The following is a 16666-nucleotide window of genomic DNA, read 5'->3' on the forward strand; positions in this document are numbered from 1 at the left end:
AAGGAGTAACAAAAATCACATCTGAGAAATAAAGAACATTGAAGAGCTCATAATAGAACCTGAAACAGATCTGATGACAGAAGAACGCCAAGAACTCTTGAATGAAGAACACCAAGAAACTCGGCGAGATATGTTTTCTTCTGAAAAAGAGGGATTAATGCCGATATCTGCTATTAAAGATCTTTTGAAGAAGTGGGAGGATGTCAGAACAACGGTCTTAGAATGGCAACCAAACCAGGTTAATAGGGATCTATTAACCTGGTTTGGATTACCAGGTTAATAGGGATCTATTAACCTGGATGGTTAATAGATCCCTATTAACCATGAGGTTAATAGGGATCTATTAACAATGCTACTTACTATTCACTAGTTACTTACTTATGAATCTATTAATATCTACAATTACAATGCTATTAATTACTTCTGAAAAATCCTGAAGAAGAGAGAAAAGCAATCAACATTGGACAGATTCTTTAACTTCCACAAACGGAAAAAACATGACTAATAAAAATGCAAGACTGTGTATATATGTATTTTTATTATTACATATAAATAAATGTAGTTAGAAAGTGTATATTTTTTATTTTTTGGGTCTTCAGAATGAATTAATCAAATTCCAATAAAAACTTATGGTAAATCGATAATTGGTTAATTAAAGTATTCATTTGATAGATAAACTTATTTAATCATTTAAAATTTTAACAAATTGACAATAAGGAATCTAAACAAATTCTAACTGTCAATCAGTTTTTAGCAAATTTTTTATTTATACATAGATACTAGTAGCTATAACATATTTATATATTTAATATTTTAAGTTTTTTCAAAATTTTATTGAAGATTTGTTAGATTTACCTGTGACTATTTGGTGGCTCCACACATTCAGTATTCAACAAACATTTGGTCAATACAGAGTAATGTGGATTTACTTGTGACTTCTCAAATATTCAGTATTTACTGTTTCCCATTACTTATTAGTACATTGTGCCAAATCAAAGGAAATAAATCTCAAACATTCTGTATTTCCACAATGAACCAAAGCTTGTCAAATAATCGTGTGTACATAAGTGCTTGCCAAATGACAAACACTTCCACAAATACTTGGGCAATAAGCAATTATTTGGGAATCAGTAAATATTGAATGTGTGGAGCCATCTTTATATTTAATAAAAGAAATTTAGTTAAATTGTAATATAGAATATTGAAAATAATTGAAATTATAGTTTGAGTATTTATTAAATTTTTATTAGGCAATTAGTTGGATGCTAGAATCAAATCAAAGGATATCCCCTGAATATCAGTATTTATCAATGAAAATAATGGAAGCAGCTTTAAAAGATACTAATGTATCATTTGTGATTGGTCTTTCTAGTCATATTACTTGGATATCTTCTGCAGTTTCTTCAGTTTATCATCTTGTGAAACATTGTAAGTGTATTGTTTGATCTATTTTTTTATTCAAATCTTTATTTAAAATGTTTATAGTTTTTCATATCTTTTGTTTGCTTTTTAATATTTTTTTTCATACATAAAAATTGCAGAGAAGTTGTTAGATAAATTTCATATTTTTATAAGACATATTATTCGAAAAAATAAACTAAATACAATGTTTGAAATTGAAATAATCATGCAAATTATAACTAACTATAAATACCTTATGCTTTATTTATTTTTAATAATACAATAAAATTTATGATGATGACTGTTTTGATAATTTGTGGCAAATGAAAATAAAAGTCATCATTGTTCAACTTCATGCTAAATATCTTAAATATAACAAAAAAAAAAACTATTATAGAAACTGCATTGTTGTTGTTCTATTTTTTGCCAAAATGTTTATTATTTTAATTCTGTTGCCACATTAATATAATTTTTATACATAGCCAAACGATCATCTGGCTATGTAAAAAAAATTGCCTTAAATACTTGGGATAGCCAAGTATTTAATAATTTGACTATGAATCTATATATTTATATAAGGCTTCGGGGTGTTTAATATATTTATATAATTTTTTTTAAAGATGTAGTTGATTAAAATGCATGAATCACATGAAATTTGTTAACCAAACCTCACACTTTATCTATAAATATTCTTTAACCAGGACCTCACTTATTAAGGAATTTGGACTTAATAAAGAATCTGGACTTTATCTATAAAGTGTACAGAAATTCACTTCATTTAAAAAAAATGTTTTATTAACAAAAATGTATAAAATAGATCTGTCACAAAGGTATGAAATAAACAAAGTACAATTGGCCCCTGTGAGATCATGGGTTTATGTGAACTAACAGGTTGGAAGGTTTAGAATGTCAGTTGAGAAAATTGAGTTTTAAAATTTGGAAAAACTGAGGAAATGAATCATTACTTTGAAAGAAAAACCATTGTGTTTTAGTTAATATTAATAAAGATTAAAAAAAATTCTTAGATGTCAGAAAAGAAAATATCACTGTGTGAGATACAAGCAAAAGTTTCAAAGTTTGGTTAACACTTTTGGACAAAGTCAAATAACGATGTCAAATTGATTAATGGAGAGTAATCTTTCCTGACCCCTTTCTGGTCATATAATTTTGGCTGGAATCAGGAAAGAGACCAATTGGGAGGTGGAGAGAGAAAATCGGGACCAATCAAATAAAGAATTTTGGGGATAAAATACTTTAAAAATCTCAAAATTTAAGGACATGGAGCATTGGTTCTCCTGTGTTCATCTTACTTGTCCTTTTGTCAATTCCCCTCTTGCCTTTGACTTCTTCTTCATTCTGTTGACCACTGCAGCTGACTTCCAACTAGTCTACTCTGGGGTCATTGTATCAGCATCAAAACTCCATCAGATTGCTATTAGATAACCAACAATGATGATAACCAACATAGACTGAACTTTCCACATTTTGTTTGTCATCTGAGAAGTTTTTGACTAAAACTGTGTAAGCATCATGTACTTTTCAAATAAATGGCTTGTTTTGTAAAAGTGACCTGTTTTGGTGTAACCACCCACACCCATATTATGCTCACATTCCTCATTAATCATGACAGAATTGTCGAGTTAACATCTGCTTTTTCTTCCTTGTTGGCAAAGATTTGTATTCAGATATAATACAAAACTACTTTGCAAAGTATAAAACATTTTATGTTTACATTTAAACTGTTTAGTATTTTGGTTTAAACAGAAATTTAAGAGTTATTTATATATTAATGAAAATAACAATTCATTAAGTCATTATAAAATGTGAGATCTGGGGGAGGGATCGTTTTTAATTAATATAAAATTTTAATTATGTTTTAAAATATAAAATATTTGAGGAGAAAATTTTATTGAAGAAAGGATGTAACATCCATCATTATCAGAAAGAAGAGAAGTTGAACTTTCTTTTAGACAGCCAACTGGCTGATGAATCAGTAGTGGCCTTTTGCACACGCTACTGGGCTGTCTGGGAGAAGCCGTCTATAAATAGGGCTTTTTTCTGCCATTCTGGGTAGTCTATCAAAAGAAAGATTGCCATAAAAACTACATGTGGTTTCCGATGTAGGATGTGCCATATAATAAGTGCGGAGTTCCCTGAAGATAAGTACTGGCCACATAAGTGTGAGATCTGGAATTTTATTATTTTACTTATATTTATTACTTCTGTTATCTAACAGATTGAAAAAAAATGATCTTAGCTGGGAACATTTGAAACACTTCTTTCATAACTATCAACATTCTATTGTTTTCACACAGCCTGCAGCTCAACTTGCACAAAAGTTTATAGTTAGCATCCAAATTTTGTCACTTGTTTTGGGTCCTGGGAACACCTATAACCTTTATCTCCTATAACCAACCACGTGACCGATTTTCCCAGCCAAAAGCTATAAAAGATGCTTCCTTCCCACTCTTGGGAGAGTCTCTTAACAAAAGCCGGACTGATGCCATCGGATACCGTCGAGTTGAATCTCTGAACCTGCCAAAAATTCCGAACCTCCAACATCGAATATCGTCCAATAGTCGCAAACTTTTATACTTATGTGAATTTGGATTACCCTAAACCCCACATGTTGGATATCTATGTGCATTAATGAACACAAATCTTTGTGGAAACCTACAAAGAGGTATGAAAATCCGTGTAAACTCTCTCTCGAGCTCGTAGGTGGTTAGCGTCGAGATTAGTTTTTGTATATTTTGTTGATCTTGTCTATTTTGAACAAACTTGTTTTATTTGTTAAATGGTATACTCTTTTACTTGTATACTGCCTACGCCTTATTGTCGACCCTGATTACTCTCCCTCTACTCTACCAACATAGAGCAGAAGTCCCGACCCTCGGGACCATTATCATAACATAGTCATCTTGACAAGTGAGCGGAAAGGGAGGTGCGACCGTCCCTGACCTCCCCGGTGGTTAACATAAACATCCATCTCCGTATGAACTACAGATCGCCTCCCAAAATATCGAAGATTCCATGATATACAGTAGACCCCCCTATAGCACGGGTTCATATAACACAGTGAAAAAATTATGATTGTGTTTGTATATCATGCTAAAAGAGACTTGTATAACATGGTAAAACGTCATCGCCGACTTGTATTGCAACAGCATTGGTTGAATCTGGACCAATAGCATACAGCAGCGGGCCTACTAAAAATCATTTATTATTTAACGGCCATAAAAATTACATTTATATTAATGATGTCTCCAAAATTCAGTGAATTTTTCACAGAAAAATAACTTATCAGGAAACACGCACTTGCCATTTGATGAGCCACTCTGCGACAAAAGCAAGCTTAAGCAATGGTGTCGTCAAACGGTGCACACTCGGTAAGTAATCCTACAATTTTTTGTTTACAGCATAGTTTATATGGATTATTCCCAAAAAATTATACATGTTTTGGAAATGTTGAGTCAAATTAGTCTAGAATTGGTTAATTTTATGGAAGAAAACCTTTCAAACAGCCATAGCCCCTAAACTGCACACATGCCAGGCTGTGATTGGCTCATGTATTTAACTGACTCGTACAACACAGAATTCATATAACACAGAACGTATCTACCATGTTATAGGGGGGTCTACTGTAGAAGATAAAGTTGCAGAACAAAGCTAACAAACTTTCTCGATTCTGACAACAAAATGACATTGTTAAATACAAGATACCGTGTTTCCCCGAAAATAAGACATCCGCAGAAAATAAGACCTAGCACAGATTTTGCTGAATTGCGAAATATAAGACCTCCCCCTGAAAGTAAGACCTAGCGAAGTTTTTTTTTAGTCGTAACGGTCATCGACAGATGGTTGAAAGTGGCCGTTGGCTTTTTGAAAGTACAGCCACTGATTGGTCAGCAGACAATTACGCCACACGGCATGATTTGCATAAGACTATGGCTTGGGAATCACAGATTTGCATAACGTTACGGCTGGTGATGGCTAATTGGTCGGCCGGGAATCACGCCACATGACATTTGCATAGTGCTACGGTTCAGTAAGCACTAATTGGTCATCGAGTCCGATGTTGACGCTATAAAAAGGCGACAGTTCGACACACCGGATATACGTCACTCTCGTCTAAGTTCGACTTGGGAATTTTTTTGTTCAATAATAAAAGTGAATTCTTCTTCCTGGAAAAAGTAAGACATTCCCTGAAAATAAGACCTAGCGCATTTTTCAGAGCAAAAATTAATATAAGACACTGTCTTATTTTCGGGGAAACACGGTATCTACAAATCTGTTAAGGTAGTATAACCTTAGAACCCATGTAATCTCTCTCTCATGTAAGTTAGGAAGCTTTCGTATATTGTAATCTTGGTTTATTTTAATTTTGTTTCATTAAATAATTTTTATGTTTAAATATGGTTTCTTTAATGACTAAAATCCATGCCTTTGTCCACTCTACTTTTTCATGTCCCTCCCACTTGAAATTTTTCGCAATCACGTGATAGTCTGCGAATTAGACTATCAGGTGTCAGGAAAAACAAACCTGCAGGGATTCTTATTAACACCTGTTCATTTATAACCTTTATAGGAAGTCATTCGTTGACAGAGTGAGCAGATCTAATGATTGTGTGCCACGTAAGTGACATAGAGTTAGAGTTAACATCTCTATGCCCTTGGTGTCTCACATAAATAATAATAAAAAATTTTTAACGTTAGTTTTTTAATTTTTGTAATTAACAAAAATAATTTGAGTTATAAGAATATAAAAACTATTTAGCTGATGTCAACCAGATAATCATGTTGTAAGGTGTTGACACCTTACAGCATGATATATGCTAAATGAGTGCTCAAAAATGTTCAAAAGAAAAAATAAATAAATAACAAAAATAATAAGTTGAATATAATAAAGTTCAGTAAATGTGCTTTAAAGTTTTTTACAAATAATTCATACAAGAATTCCAAAGCTAGAAGTTGTCTCTGTTGGCAACTGTTCTGGAAGTGTAGGTGGAAACAATTGGTTTCACCTCAGGTGCAAGTCACCATCAAGCTATTACTTGTCAACACTGTGGATAATCAAACTCAAATACATTCCAGATTCATTATTTATCATGTGTAGTATGGTTAGGACATAGTTTCTCATTCTTTGTGCTGACCGACTTCATTACAGATCAGGTCAACCCATTATAGGCATAATTGTGGTTGGCCATATAGTTCATCATACTGATGCCTTACATTCACTAATCAATTAATCTAATAATTCTGTTCAAATATTATATTTTACTTAATCAATATATGTACAGTTTGTAATGGAAGTTGAATCCTTGTATAAGAACTGATGCACATGAATATGCCTAGCAGACAGTTTTATTTAGTTATTATTTTTTTAATGAACTAGTCAAAATACTGATAATTATAATAATTGTGTTCTATTTGTAACTTTTTACTAAAAGAGCATTTTCATAATGGTAAAAAATTTTAATTATCTAAATATTATTCATTTTTTATCATCAATTTTTAAAATTTATTTTAACTACAGTAGAGCATCAGCAACCAATGCTGTCCAAATCAATTGGGGACTGGGGTTGTTCGGAAAATTGATTTTTCAGATAACTGATTATGTATGAAAAAATACATTATTAATATAGTGTACTAGTATATCCCAATAGTAGTATAATATATCCCATAGTATTAATATATTCTATGTTTAAATTTTTCTCCATTGCATGTTGCTTCGCATTGAATTTTCGTCGATGTTAAGCCTAACGAAAATTTTTATAATAATAATCGTGGCTATTGTATTGTTAAAAATTATTTTTTTATTTTGTACTGTATAAGCAAAATAAATATATTGAATAATATAAAAAACAAAAAAATTTATACTTTAGAAGTTAATCTAGTATCAAAAATGCCCGATTCAGCACGACACAGTCCAACTGGAACACTTTCGGTTAAGCAATGTTTCAGTTGATCGACATTCGGATAATCAATGCTCTACTGTAATATAAAGTTACTTCATTTCTTTAAACATTTCTTTTGGATCTCTCTAGTTTAAGCAAAAATAAAATTTTTGAAATTAAATATGTATGTATGTGTATGTATGTATGTATATATATATAATTACTATTGGAAAATATTCCACACGTCTTATTTATGATGCATTTTAGTTTATTATAAGAGAAATTTAGTAAAAAGAAAAATAGATTATTATATTATTATATTTATTAATCAGCTTTTCAAGATATTCATTTTTTTTTCATAAGCAGAAATATAAATAAAACAGACTGTTTTCAACTTTTTAGTTTAGTTGTATTCTACAATTAATTTTTCTTTGTTGAACTAATAACTGGTTTGCATAATTAAAAATTGATAGATTCTTCATAAAATTTTATACTTTCTTGCAGTACAAAGAAAAGAAGATCTTCCTTCTGTGCCATTCCAAAAATTTTCTCAGAGTGATAACAATGATGATATAGGTAATATAAATTGCTTTTTACTGTGAAATATTTTTCTTAAAACTAAATTTTTATTTTTATTTTATTAAAGTAGCTCAACAAGCTTGCATCCAAATGTCTGAATTAGTTAAATGGTTAGAAGATAACAATGGCAACATTAAAGGTGTTTCAGAGTTTATAGCTGAACCTCTAAAAAGTGTTATAATTGGTAATATACATATACTTTATTTATTTGTGGTTTTGCAAATTTGACTGTAAAATTTAAAAAATTTATAAATTCTTGTAACTAATGTATGTCAAGAAATATTTATTTACATCTGAACAATTTCTAAAATGGAACATTTTAAAAATTGATACAGTATTTCACCTGATGATGGCTTATAGAATTTAGGTTGAAAACATTTGTGATGATTAAATAAATATTTCTCAACAAGCATAAAGTTGTTACAAAAATTTGTTAACTATTTATTGCTGAGTCTGATTTTTGATTGTAATTTATAAATTTAAATACGGAAAAGTTTTCAATTCGAAATAGTATAGTTATTTTTTGAGTAGATAAAATTATTTTTTTTATTATATATTGTATTGAAATGTCAGCTAATGAATTAAGTATAAATTAAAATAAATATTCATAATTTTTGTTAATTAAATTTTTATCATCAAAATATAAAAATCATTTTAATTAATTTTTAATGAAAATATTGGAAAATTTCATATCAACTTCTATTTTACAAAATTTCTGGACCAATAAATAATAATAATTTCCTTATTTATTCAAACTGATTTTATTAACATATAAATTGTGTTACTGTTGTAATTTCTCTAATAATTTTATTTTTTAAGACACATTGAAAGTAAAATTTTTTTTTAATTTACACTATTAATAAGTTACTTATGTTGCATCTGTGTAATTTAAATAATTTTAAGCTCTACTATTTCAAGACCCGGTATCTACAACTCTCATCTTACTTAGACTTTTCATTACAATTTTAATATTGTCAACAAAAATCCCAAAAAAAGAGAACAAATTATTCTCTTATTTCTCTTATACAAATAGAAAATTTTTCAGAAACTTGTTTAAGAAAATTTGATCAAGATCTGTCTTATCCTGTTATTCTGAATGAATTCCCAAAATTGATTCAGATATCAGGAAATTTTTTTATTATTTCTTATGAGAAAAATTCTAAATCATTCCCAGTCCATCTAAATAATCTCAAACAAATTTACTTAAGTAACACTAAAACACTACAAAACATTTGTTTATACATCAATCTGTGATTTTAGCATGATATCACATATTACAATACAAACTCCACTGACCTTACTAACAAACAGTTAATGAGGTCATTGAAGAATATGTTTATAAGCAGTAATGCAACAAATAAGTTTATAGAGTAACCTTTATTAAATTGTATGAGTTTTTGTTTGCAGTAGAGATTAATGGACATTTGTAATGATACTATACATTTTATATTAAAATATTACTGTTCAGAAACAGAACAACATTAAAAATGAACAAAGATGGTAGTGAACCTAATTTAACAAATTATTCAGAATAAGGTGACAAGATTGCACTGAAATTCTGTAATAAAAATCATTAAACTGCATAACATCATATTAGAACACAACATATAAATAGACACAAACTTCAACAGTTGTTGGAAATGAGTTACTCATTACTTATCACTTGTATTAGTGCAATTTATTTTATTAGCTAAATTCTAAACCTTAATTAAAATGTATTCTAAAGTTTTTACACAGATTTTTTTTCCTCTTCGCATCATGTATATGTTTTGATGTTTTCAATATGTCTTTGAAACATTAAAAATTTATATTGGAATAAAAGCAATTATAAATATGAATTACAACATTTTTTTAACTTTTTCTGCATTTATAAAAATCACTATAAAACAAAAACTTGCAATAGTACTGGCCAAAATTTTGTTTTCTCATTTCATTTTAGACAGATTTTATCACATTAGAAATATATACACATTGAAATATATGGAAGAAATAATTATCTTACATTTGCTATAAGAAAAAGCATCAAATAATTGTAAAGTGAATATTTAAAAGAATTTCATTTTTTTTTCTAGGACTTGTGTAAAACTTGTTCTTAAAAATAGTGGTTACATAACTATATTTGTAAAAAAGATATTGTAATTATTTATTTGATTTGAGTATTTTTAGTCAAAAGTTCATAAAAATTATTTTAAATTTCAAATATTCTAAATAAATTAATTTTTTATAAGATTTACTTAAATAACACAAACGTTACATACAAAACACTACATTTTTAATAAACATTTGGATAAAAAAATGTTTTGTCCATTTATTTTTTTAAAATTAAAGTGTGATTTAGAAAACTTCAGATACAATTTTCAATCAGAAGCAGTAAGATTTCATTAATTATTTTTGCTCTCTGCTTAATTAAATATACACTATCTCAATTATTAATATGATTATCACCAAAAATTATTGGTTATTCTTTAAACTTCTAAAAGTTTTTAAAAATTACTGTCTTATTTTTAATTTATTGTAAATATATACATTTTAGTTCTATATTTAACTCTACTAAGTTCAGTAATATTCTTCCAAAGTTTTCTAATAGGTAAATAAATATAAATATTTTTTAAGACTTTCTTATCCCAAACCTTTTATTATTTTATAATATTGTACTTACTAAACTTATTTCATAATTAATAATGATAAACTGTACTTCTATGTTAAATTGTATAAAAGACATATTTGTTTTTGGACTCTTAAAACATAAAAATGTTTGTTTGTAATTTTTAGGTTTTAAAAATTGTTTTTTGCTACTATGAATGTTCTCCTCAGTATGAATTTTCTTAATTACTCTACAGTTTGCTTTAAAGTATTCTCATATTCTTGTTTGTTGCCATTTTTGATAGAAAATATCATATATTTCTGTATTGGATATTATGTTTGTGTTCTGATATGCTTTCTCTTAAAGATCTTAACTTACCACTAACCAATGTATTTTAGTGAGTTACACTTGCTAGTGTCTTCTACTGGAATTCTCTATCTGCCACCACTTTCTTCAATAAGTTCGTTAGGTTTATAACTTCTAAATGATATTTTCAAGAAATAATAAGATTATTATTAAGAGAAAAATAATAGTAAAGCATAAACATGTCTGATACACTGGTATGTTGTACTTCCTACCTGAAATGGTAATAAAAAAGATTATGAGGATAATTTGAGACAAAGTAGAACTATTTGAGAAAATTCATAGTAGACAGGGAACATTAATATAATAAAAAAACTCTGGATTTATAGGAGGACTCTAAAGAGTGATATGATAAATGTAGATAACATGCTATTTACAATATGAAAGTAATGTAACACTTCCAAGAAAACATTAAAAAAATTACTACAGGCTTGTAAATTGAATTGTTATTTTAAGTTTTTTAATGATACAAAACTTAAAATAAGATTTGTATCATTCAATGTGTGATCAATAATTAATTTGTCACTTGGAATATGTTTTACTGTTGACATTGCCTCCATAGCAAAGCCATTTGATCAAATTATTCTTTTTGTTAAGTTTGAAGATGGAATAATAGTAAAAAACATTTGCAACTGTAAAACAATAGTATATCATACAAAAAATTATTAAAATTTTTTAAAATTAATGTCAATTAAAGCTAACATATTATATATAATAATCAAATAAAATTAACAGAAATTAAGAAATTATAAACTATTTTATTTTCTTATTCAGTTTTACAACATTCACAATAGTGCCAAAAAATAAATCAATGAGTCCTTGCTTTTTAGTTGTCATTAAAGATAACATTTAACAATAATTTTTATGTAATTTATTAACATCAGTTTTTAACTTTATTTTTATTTTATATTAATAAGGTCTAGCAAGGTTGCCTTTGGTGAATAGTTTCACTCGAACTCCTCCCATTTTATGGCAGTTAGGTTGGACTCCAGAATTAGATGGTGACTATAAAACAATAGTTCCACCTCCTCCTGGAGAATATTTGCAAGAGAGAGATGTTCTAAAACAGTATATCTACCGTGTGAATCTTCTAGGTAATTATTTTAAATAAGAGATTTAATTTTAATTAAGAACTTATATACTTACAACAGTTTAAATATGGAAATAAAATGCTTTTCATAGTATAATAAGCTTTTAAAATGCTTATTATACTTCCTATATGTTGTTGTTTTGATCTATTTGGAAAAAATTCTTTGTTTTGACTAATTAATTTTTGCAATTTAGTACACTTTATGCAATGCATTAATAAAATCTATATACAGGCAGTCTCTGACTTTTCGGATTGAATTCCTAACAATATGTACAAAGTCAAATATTCTAAAGTTGAACAATAGAAAAAGAAAAGAAAAATGCTAAAATATCTTATTAGGGTAGGAAAACTTCCATTTACATTAAACTCAGTTAAATTTGATATAAGTGCAAGTTTGTAAATTGTAATTTTTTCTCAAAATTTTTCTATATGCATAATACATATAACCAAATAAACCATGAATGCATAAATCTAATACCATGTTTTATTGATTCTAATGCACCATCAAATGTAGTGCATGTTTAAGTTTTGAAATGTCAAAACTCAATAATAAAACAGTAATAAACATATTTTGAAAAGCATTTTATTTTCATATTTACAGTGCTTCATGATATTCACATTTCCAAATGTATTCATTTATGACTTAATTATCAGATATAGAGGATCTGCAAACTAATACAAAATTTCAGTCAAAGTTACTGTATGATCAATGTTTTAACAGTAAGATTTCACTTTGATATCACTGACTAGATCTGTATACATATTCCTCATCATAGTGAATAACTATCTACTAAAACATAGCTTTATAAGAAACTCATCTGTTGTACCTGTACATCGTTTACTTGGCTTGCCGTAATCTAAAAGAATAACTGTTCCAAAACTAAAATCAAAATTAAAACTCAAGTAGTGGGAGTAATGTATACTATGTCTACACTTACAACATAATATATACAAATTTCCAAGCAGAGTGCAGAACAAATAAAGCTGCATTAAGTTTACTTTATGCCTGATTCTAATGTGCACCCCAATTTTTGAGATCAGAAAAGTCCAAAAAAAAGGTGTGCATTAAAATTGAGAAAATATGTTTTATATTTATGAATTGTACTCTGTATGGCTTTGAGATGATCCATTTCCTAGAAAATTCAAGAAATAAGAATAGTCCATTGGTTACCAGCAATTTTAATCAGTTCAGAAATATAACAAAATCATAGGTTATTTTATTTTTATAAAAATGAAACAAAAAAATCATAGTATGAAAATTTATTTCATACTATCCCAGAAATAAAGTATCAGTTAATTCATTCTAATTTTCCAGTCCCTCTTCTGATCACAAGAGATAATTTACTCTAATGAATTCACTATTTGTTTATTGTCTTAAAATTTTTATGGAAAATTGTGCATGTATAGTTTATAACCATCCATCAAGATTTTTTGTTATTTACTCATAGAGTCACAAAAGCAAAATATTTAGATAATATTCTAAGAACAGTTTACATAATTACTGTATTTCCATGCATATAAGAGCATGCTTTTATACAGGGTGTTAAGAAATTAAATCAAAAAAAAAAAAAAAGAAATGGGTGGTAGAAGAGTGTCAATATGAGCAAATTTGGTCCTAATAGTTGGAGCTCCCCTTAGGAAATACAGACTCCGAAATTCTTGGTAATGGTTACTGCCTTGTGATGCACAAAGACATGAAAACATGAAAAGCCTGACATTGGTTAATGCTATGCATGGGATGCTGTTAATTCATACTGTTTTAAATATCATCATGCACAGCCTTGTATAGTTTGACAGTATCAAACTACACAAGTATCAACTGTTCATGTAGCTCAGTCCAGATATTAACATGATTGGGCCCATGATATGGACAGTAGCTCACATTATGTTACTCCACATGTTAGTTAAATCACTAGTTCTTCAAAGTTATCAGTTATTATTGATCATGGGTGTTCTTATCCATCTGATCTTTAAAAAAAAAACATCTCTTTTCTTGCAATTGAGTATGGATCATGGCAAACATTGAATTTAGTCCTGCTGCTACTGTTCACAATGCAGTCTTTGTGCTAATCATTCATTGCGTTTAGCTTTCCTGTAAATAAGATGCATATCAACTACCTCCTGTGTGATGAACATTCACTTACAAGGAAACTGTTGGAGTGTCTTTTAATAAATACAGTGGGTGATCGGTTAACAAACATAATCTGTTCCAAGACTTCATTCGCTATCTGAATTGTTCATTAACTGATTATCGATTTACCATAGGTTTTTCTGGAAACTCCAAAAAATAAAAAAATATATACACTTACTATGTTTATTTATATGTAATAATAAAAATACATATATACAAAGTCTTGCATTTTTATTAGTCATGTTTTTTCTATTTATGGGGGTTAAAGAATCTGTCTAATGTCGATTGCTTTTCTCTCTTCTTCAGGATTTTTCAGAAGTAATTAATAGCGTTGTAATTGTAGATATTAATAGATTTATAAGTAAATAACTAGTGAATAGTAAGCAGCATTGTTAATAGATCTCTATTAATCTCAACCTAGTTTGGTTGCCATTCTAAGACCGTTGTTCTAATATCCTCCCACTTCTTCAAAAGATCTTTAATAGCAGATATCGGCTTTAATCCCTCTTTTTCAGAAGAAATCATATCTCGCCGAGTTTCTTGGTGTTCTTCATTCAAGATTTCTTGGCGTTCTTCATTCAAGATTTCTTGGCGTTCTTCTGTCATCAGATCTGTTTCAGGTTATATTATGAGCTCTCCAATAATGTTTATTTCTCAGATGTGATTTTTGTTACTCCTTAAGCTGCTTGAATCTTCTTGATTGTACAGTATCTTTCTTAGATAAGATTGAACTGCACTCTACTGTAGACCTTTTCAAGCCATACTGCCCAGCAACATCAGACATCTTCTGCCCACTCTCTACCTTTGCTATTGTATTCTCACATTTCGAAAAAAGTTTCAAATTAGGGAAAACCAATCAGTATTCATTATTTTACATTGCTTCTTCTTGTGTTGTTTTGTGAGGTGTTCGTTGTCTGAACATAAAAATCTTTTGTGAAAGTGTTCATTATCCGATTTGTTCGTAAACCAATCACCCTCTGTATTAATAAAATTTAGTTAATAATTATGTTAAAAATATACAAACTCTATATTAAATTTGTAATATTCACTAAAAGCATTAATCTAACTCTGATTATAGCAATAAAATGTAATACTATGTTATATTAGTTTAACACAAATATGCAAATTTTTAGTAGTGAAAGGGTTGCAGAGGAAGACAACGATATTATATTTACAGAGTGGAATAATTGAATAAACTCAAAAAAATGTTATATGAAAGATTAAATTGCAGCAGTTGGCAACAAAAGTGGAGTTAGCCATGGTCTGACATCACAAATAGGTTGGGGATGGTGGGCAACATGGCATTTGCCCACCATCCCCAACCTATTTGTGATGTCAGACCATGGCTAACTCCACTTTTTAGATGGACATGCTTTTCTCTGGTTGCTCACCTCTCCGCATGTTCCAACCACTGTTTCCACAGTCAATGTAACTGTAACTCTTGTATATACAGTAGAGCGTCGATTATCTGAAAGTCAGTCATCCGAAACAACAATCATCCGAAAGAATTCCAGTTGGCAAATTTAAATTTTCACCAGTGCTGTGGCGCTGCATTCTTTGGATATGTCTTGGGCTACTCAAATATTTTACGTTTTTGATTCTAAATTAACTTCTGAAGTATAATTTTTTATTGTTTTTATATTTTTCAATATATTTGTTTTGTTCGTACAAAATAAAAAAATAATTTTTAACGATACAATAGTCTTCGTTAGGCTTAACATCGATGAAAATTCAACGCGAAGCGACACGCAACGGAGAAAAATGTCAAGATGGGATAAATTAATATATTTTTTGTACATAATCGGTTATCCGAAACATCCGATCTTCCGAACAACCCCAGTCCCCAATTTATTTGGATAATCGACGCTCTACTGTAGTTCTGTAAACTTGTGACAATGACCATTAGACTCCATCATCTGGAATCATTCATTTAACATGTAGCCGGACTTATCGACATAACCGACATAACCAATTTCCTTCTCAAGAGTAGGCCTTAGTGAGCCAGATATGACTTCCATGACTTAGTAATTTGGATTAGGTGATCCCAGCAACATCAACCATTTCAAAACTCAATCTCTCCATGCCAGTCAAACAGCCAAATTAAGATAGTTTGGCTGCCTGACCAGCATTGAATAGTTACTATATTAATAGACTTAATTTACATTGATGTAGCAATGCAGCACTCTTATAAAACAAAACAAGTTGGCATACATAAGAGCATGCTCATATATGCAAGATATACTCTTGTAAGCAAAGCAGGATGTGTATTTCAAAAACACAAAAACAAGTAGTTTTCACAAATAAGAACAAGCTCAGTTGTGCAGAAATACAGTAATTATATGAATTTTTTTTTATAAGTTTATTTATCAAAAATGATTTTTTTTTAATGAAGTTATTTCTTTATTTAATTTATATATCAAAAGTGAAATAAAATTGACAATTTTAATTTTTATAAACTAACAACTTATTATGCAGAATTCATTAATTTTGATATTTTTTTTAAAATTAGGATGGACTTCCAGACAGCAGTTTGAAGAGACTTGGATGGCATTATTAGGTGTTTTGAGTGCTACACCTCTCAGTACTATAGAAGCTAGAGAAGTTAGTATATTAACATATGG

General features: G+C 29.0%; 1 protein-coding gene across 1 annotated transcript in view; it reads left to right on the forward strand.

Annotated features, from left to right (window-relative positions):
• Window positions 1-16666, forward strand: part of LOC111632204 (huntingtin-like) — a 156198-nt gene that overhangs the window by 119849 nt on the left and 19683 nt on the right. Inside the window, exons 46-51 of the mRNA XM_023376581.1 lie at window positions 841-914; window positions 1251-1428; window positions 7803-7874; window positions 7945-8061; window positions 11742-11918; window positions 16555-16646. Of these exons, the coding sequence (XP_023232349.1) occupies window positions 841-914; window positions 1251-1428; window positions 7803-7874; window positions 7945-8061; window positions 11742-11918; window positions 16555-16646 (710 nt within the window). The remainder of the gene's footprint in view (window positions 1-840; window positions 915-1250; window positions 1429-7802; window positions 7875-7944; window positions 8062-11741; window positions 11919-16554; window positions 16647-16666) is intronic.

Source organism: Centruroides sculpturatus, unplaced genomic scaffold (genome assembly GCF_000671375.1).
Source record: "Centruroides sculpturatus isolate CEXI.00-Female unplaced genomic scaffold, Cexi_2.0 scaffold631, whole genome shotgun sequence".
NCBI lineage: Eukaryota > Metazoa > Arthropoda > Arachnida > Scorpiones > Buthidae > Centruroides > Centruroides sculpturatus.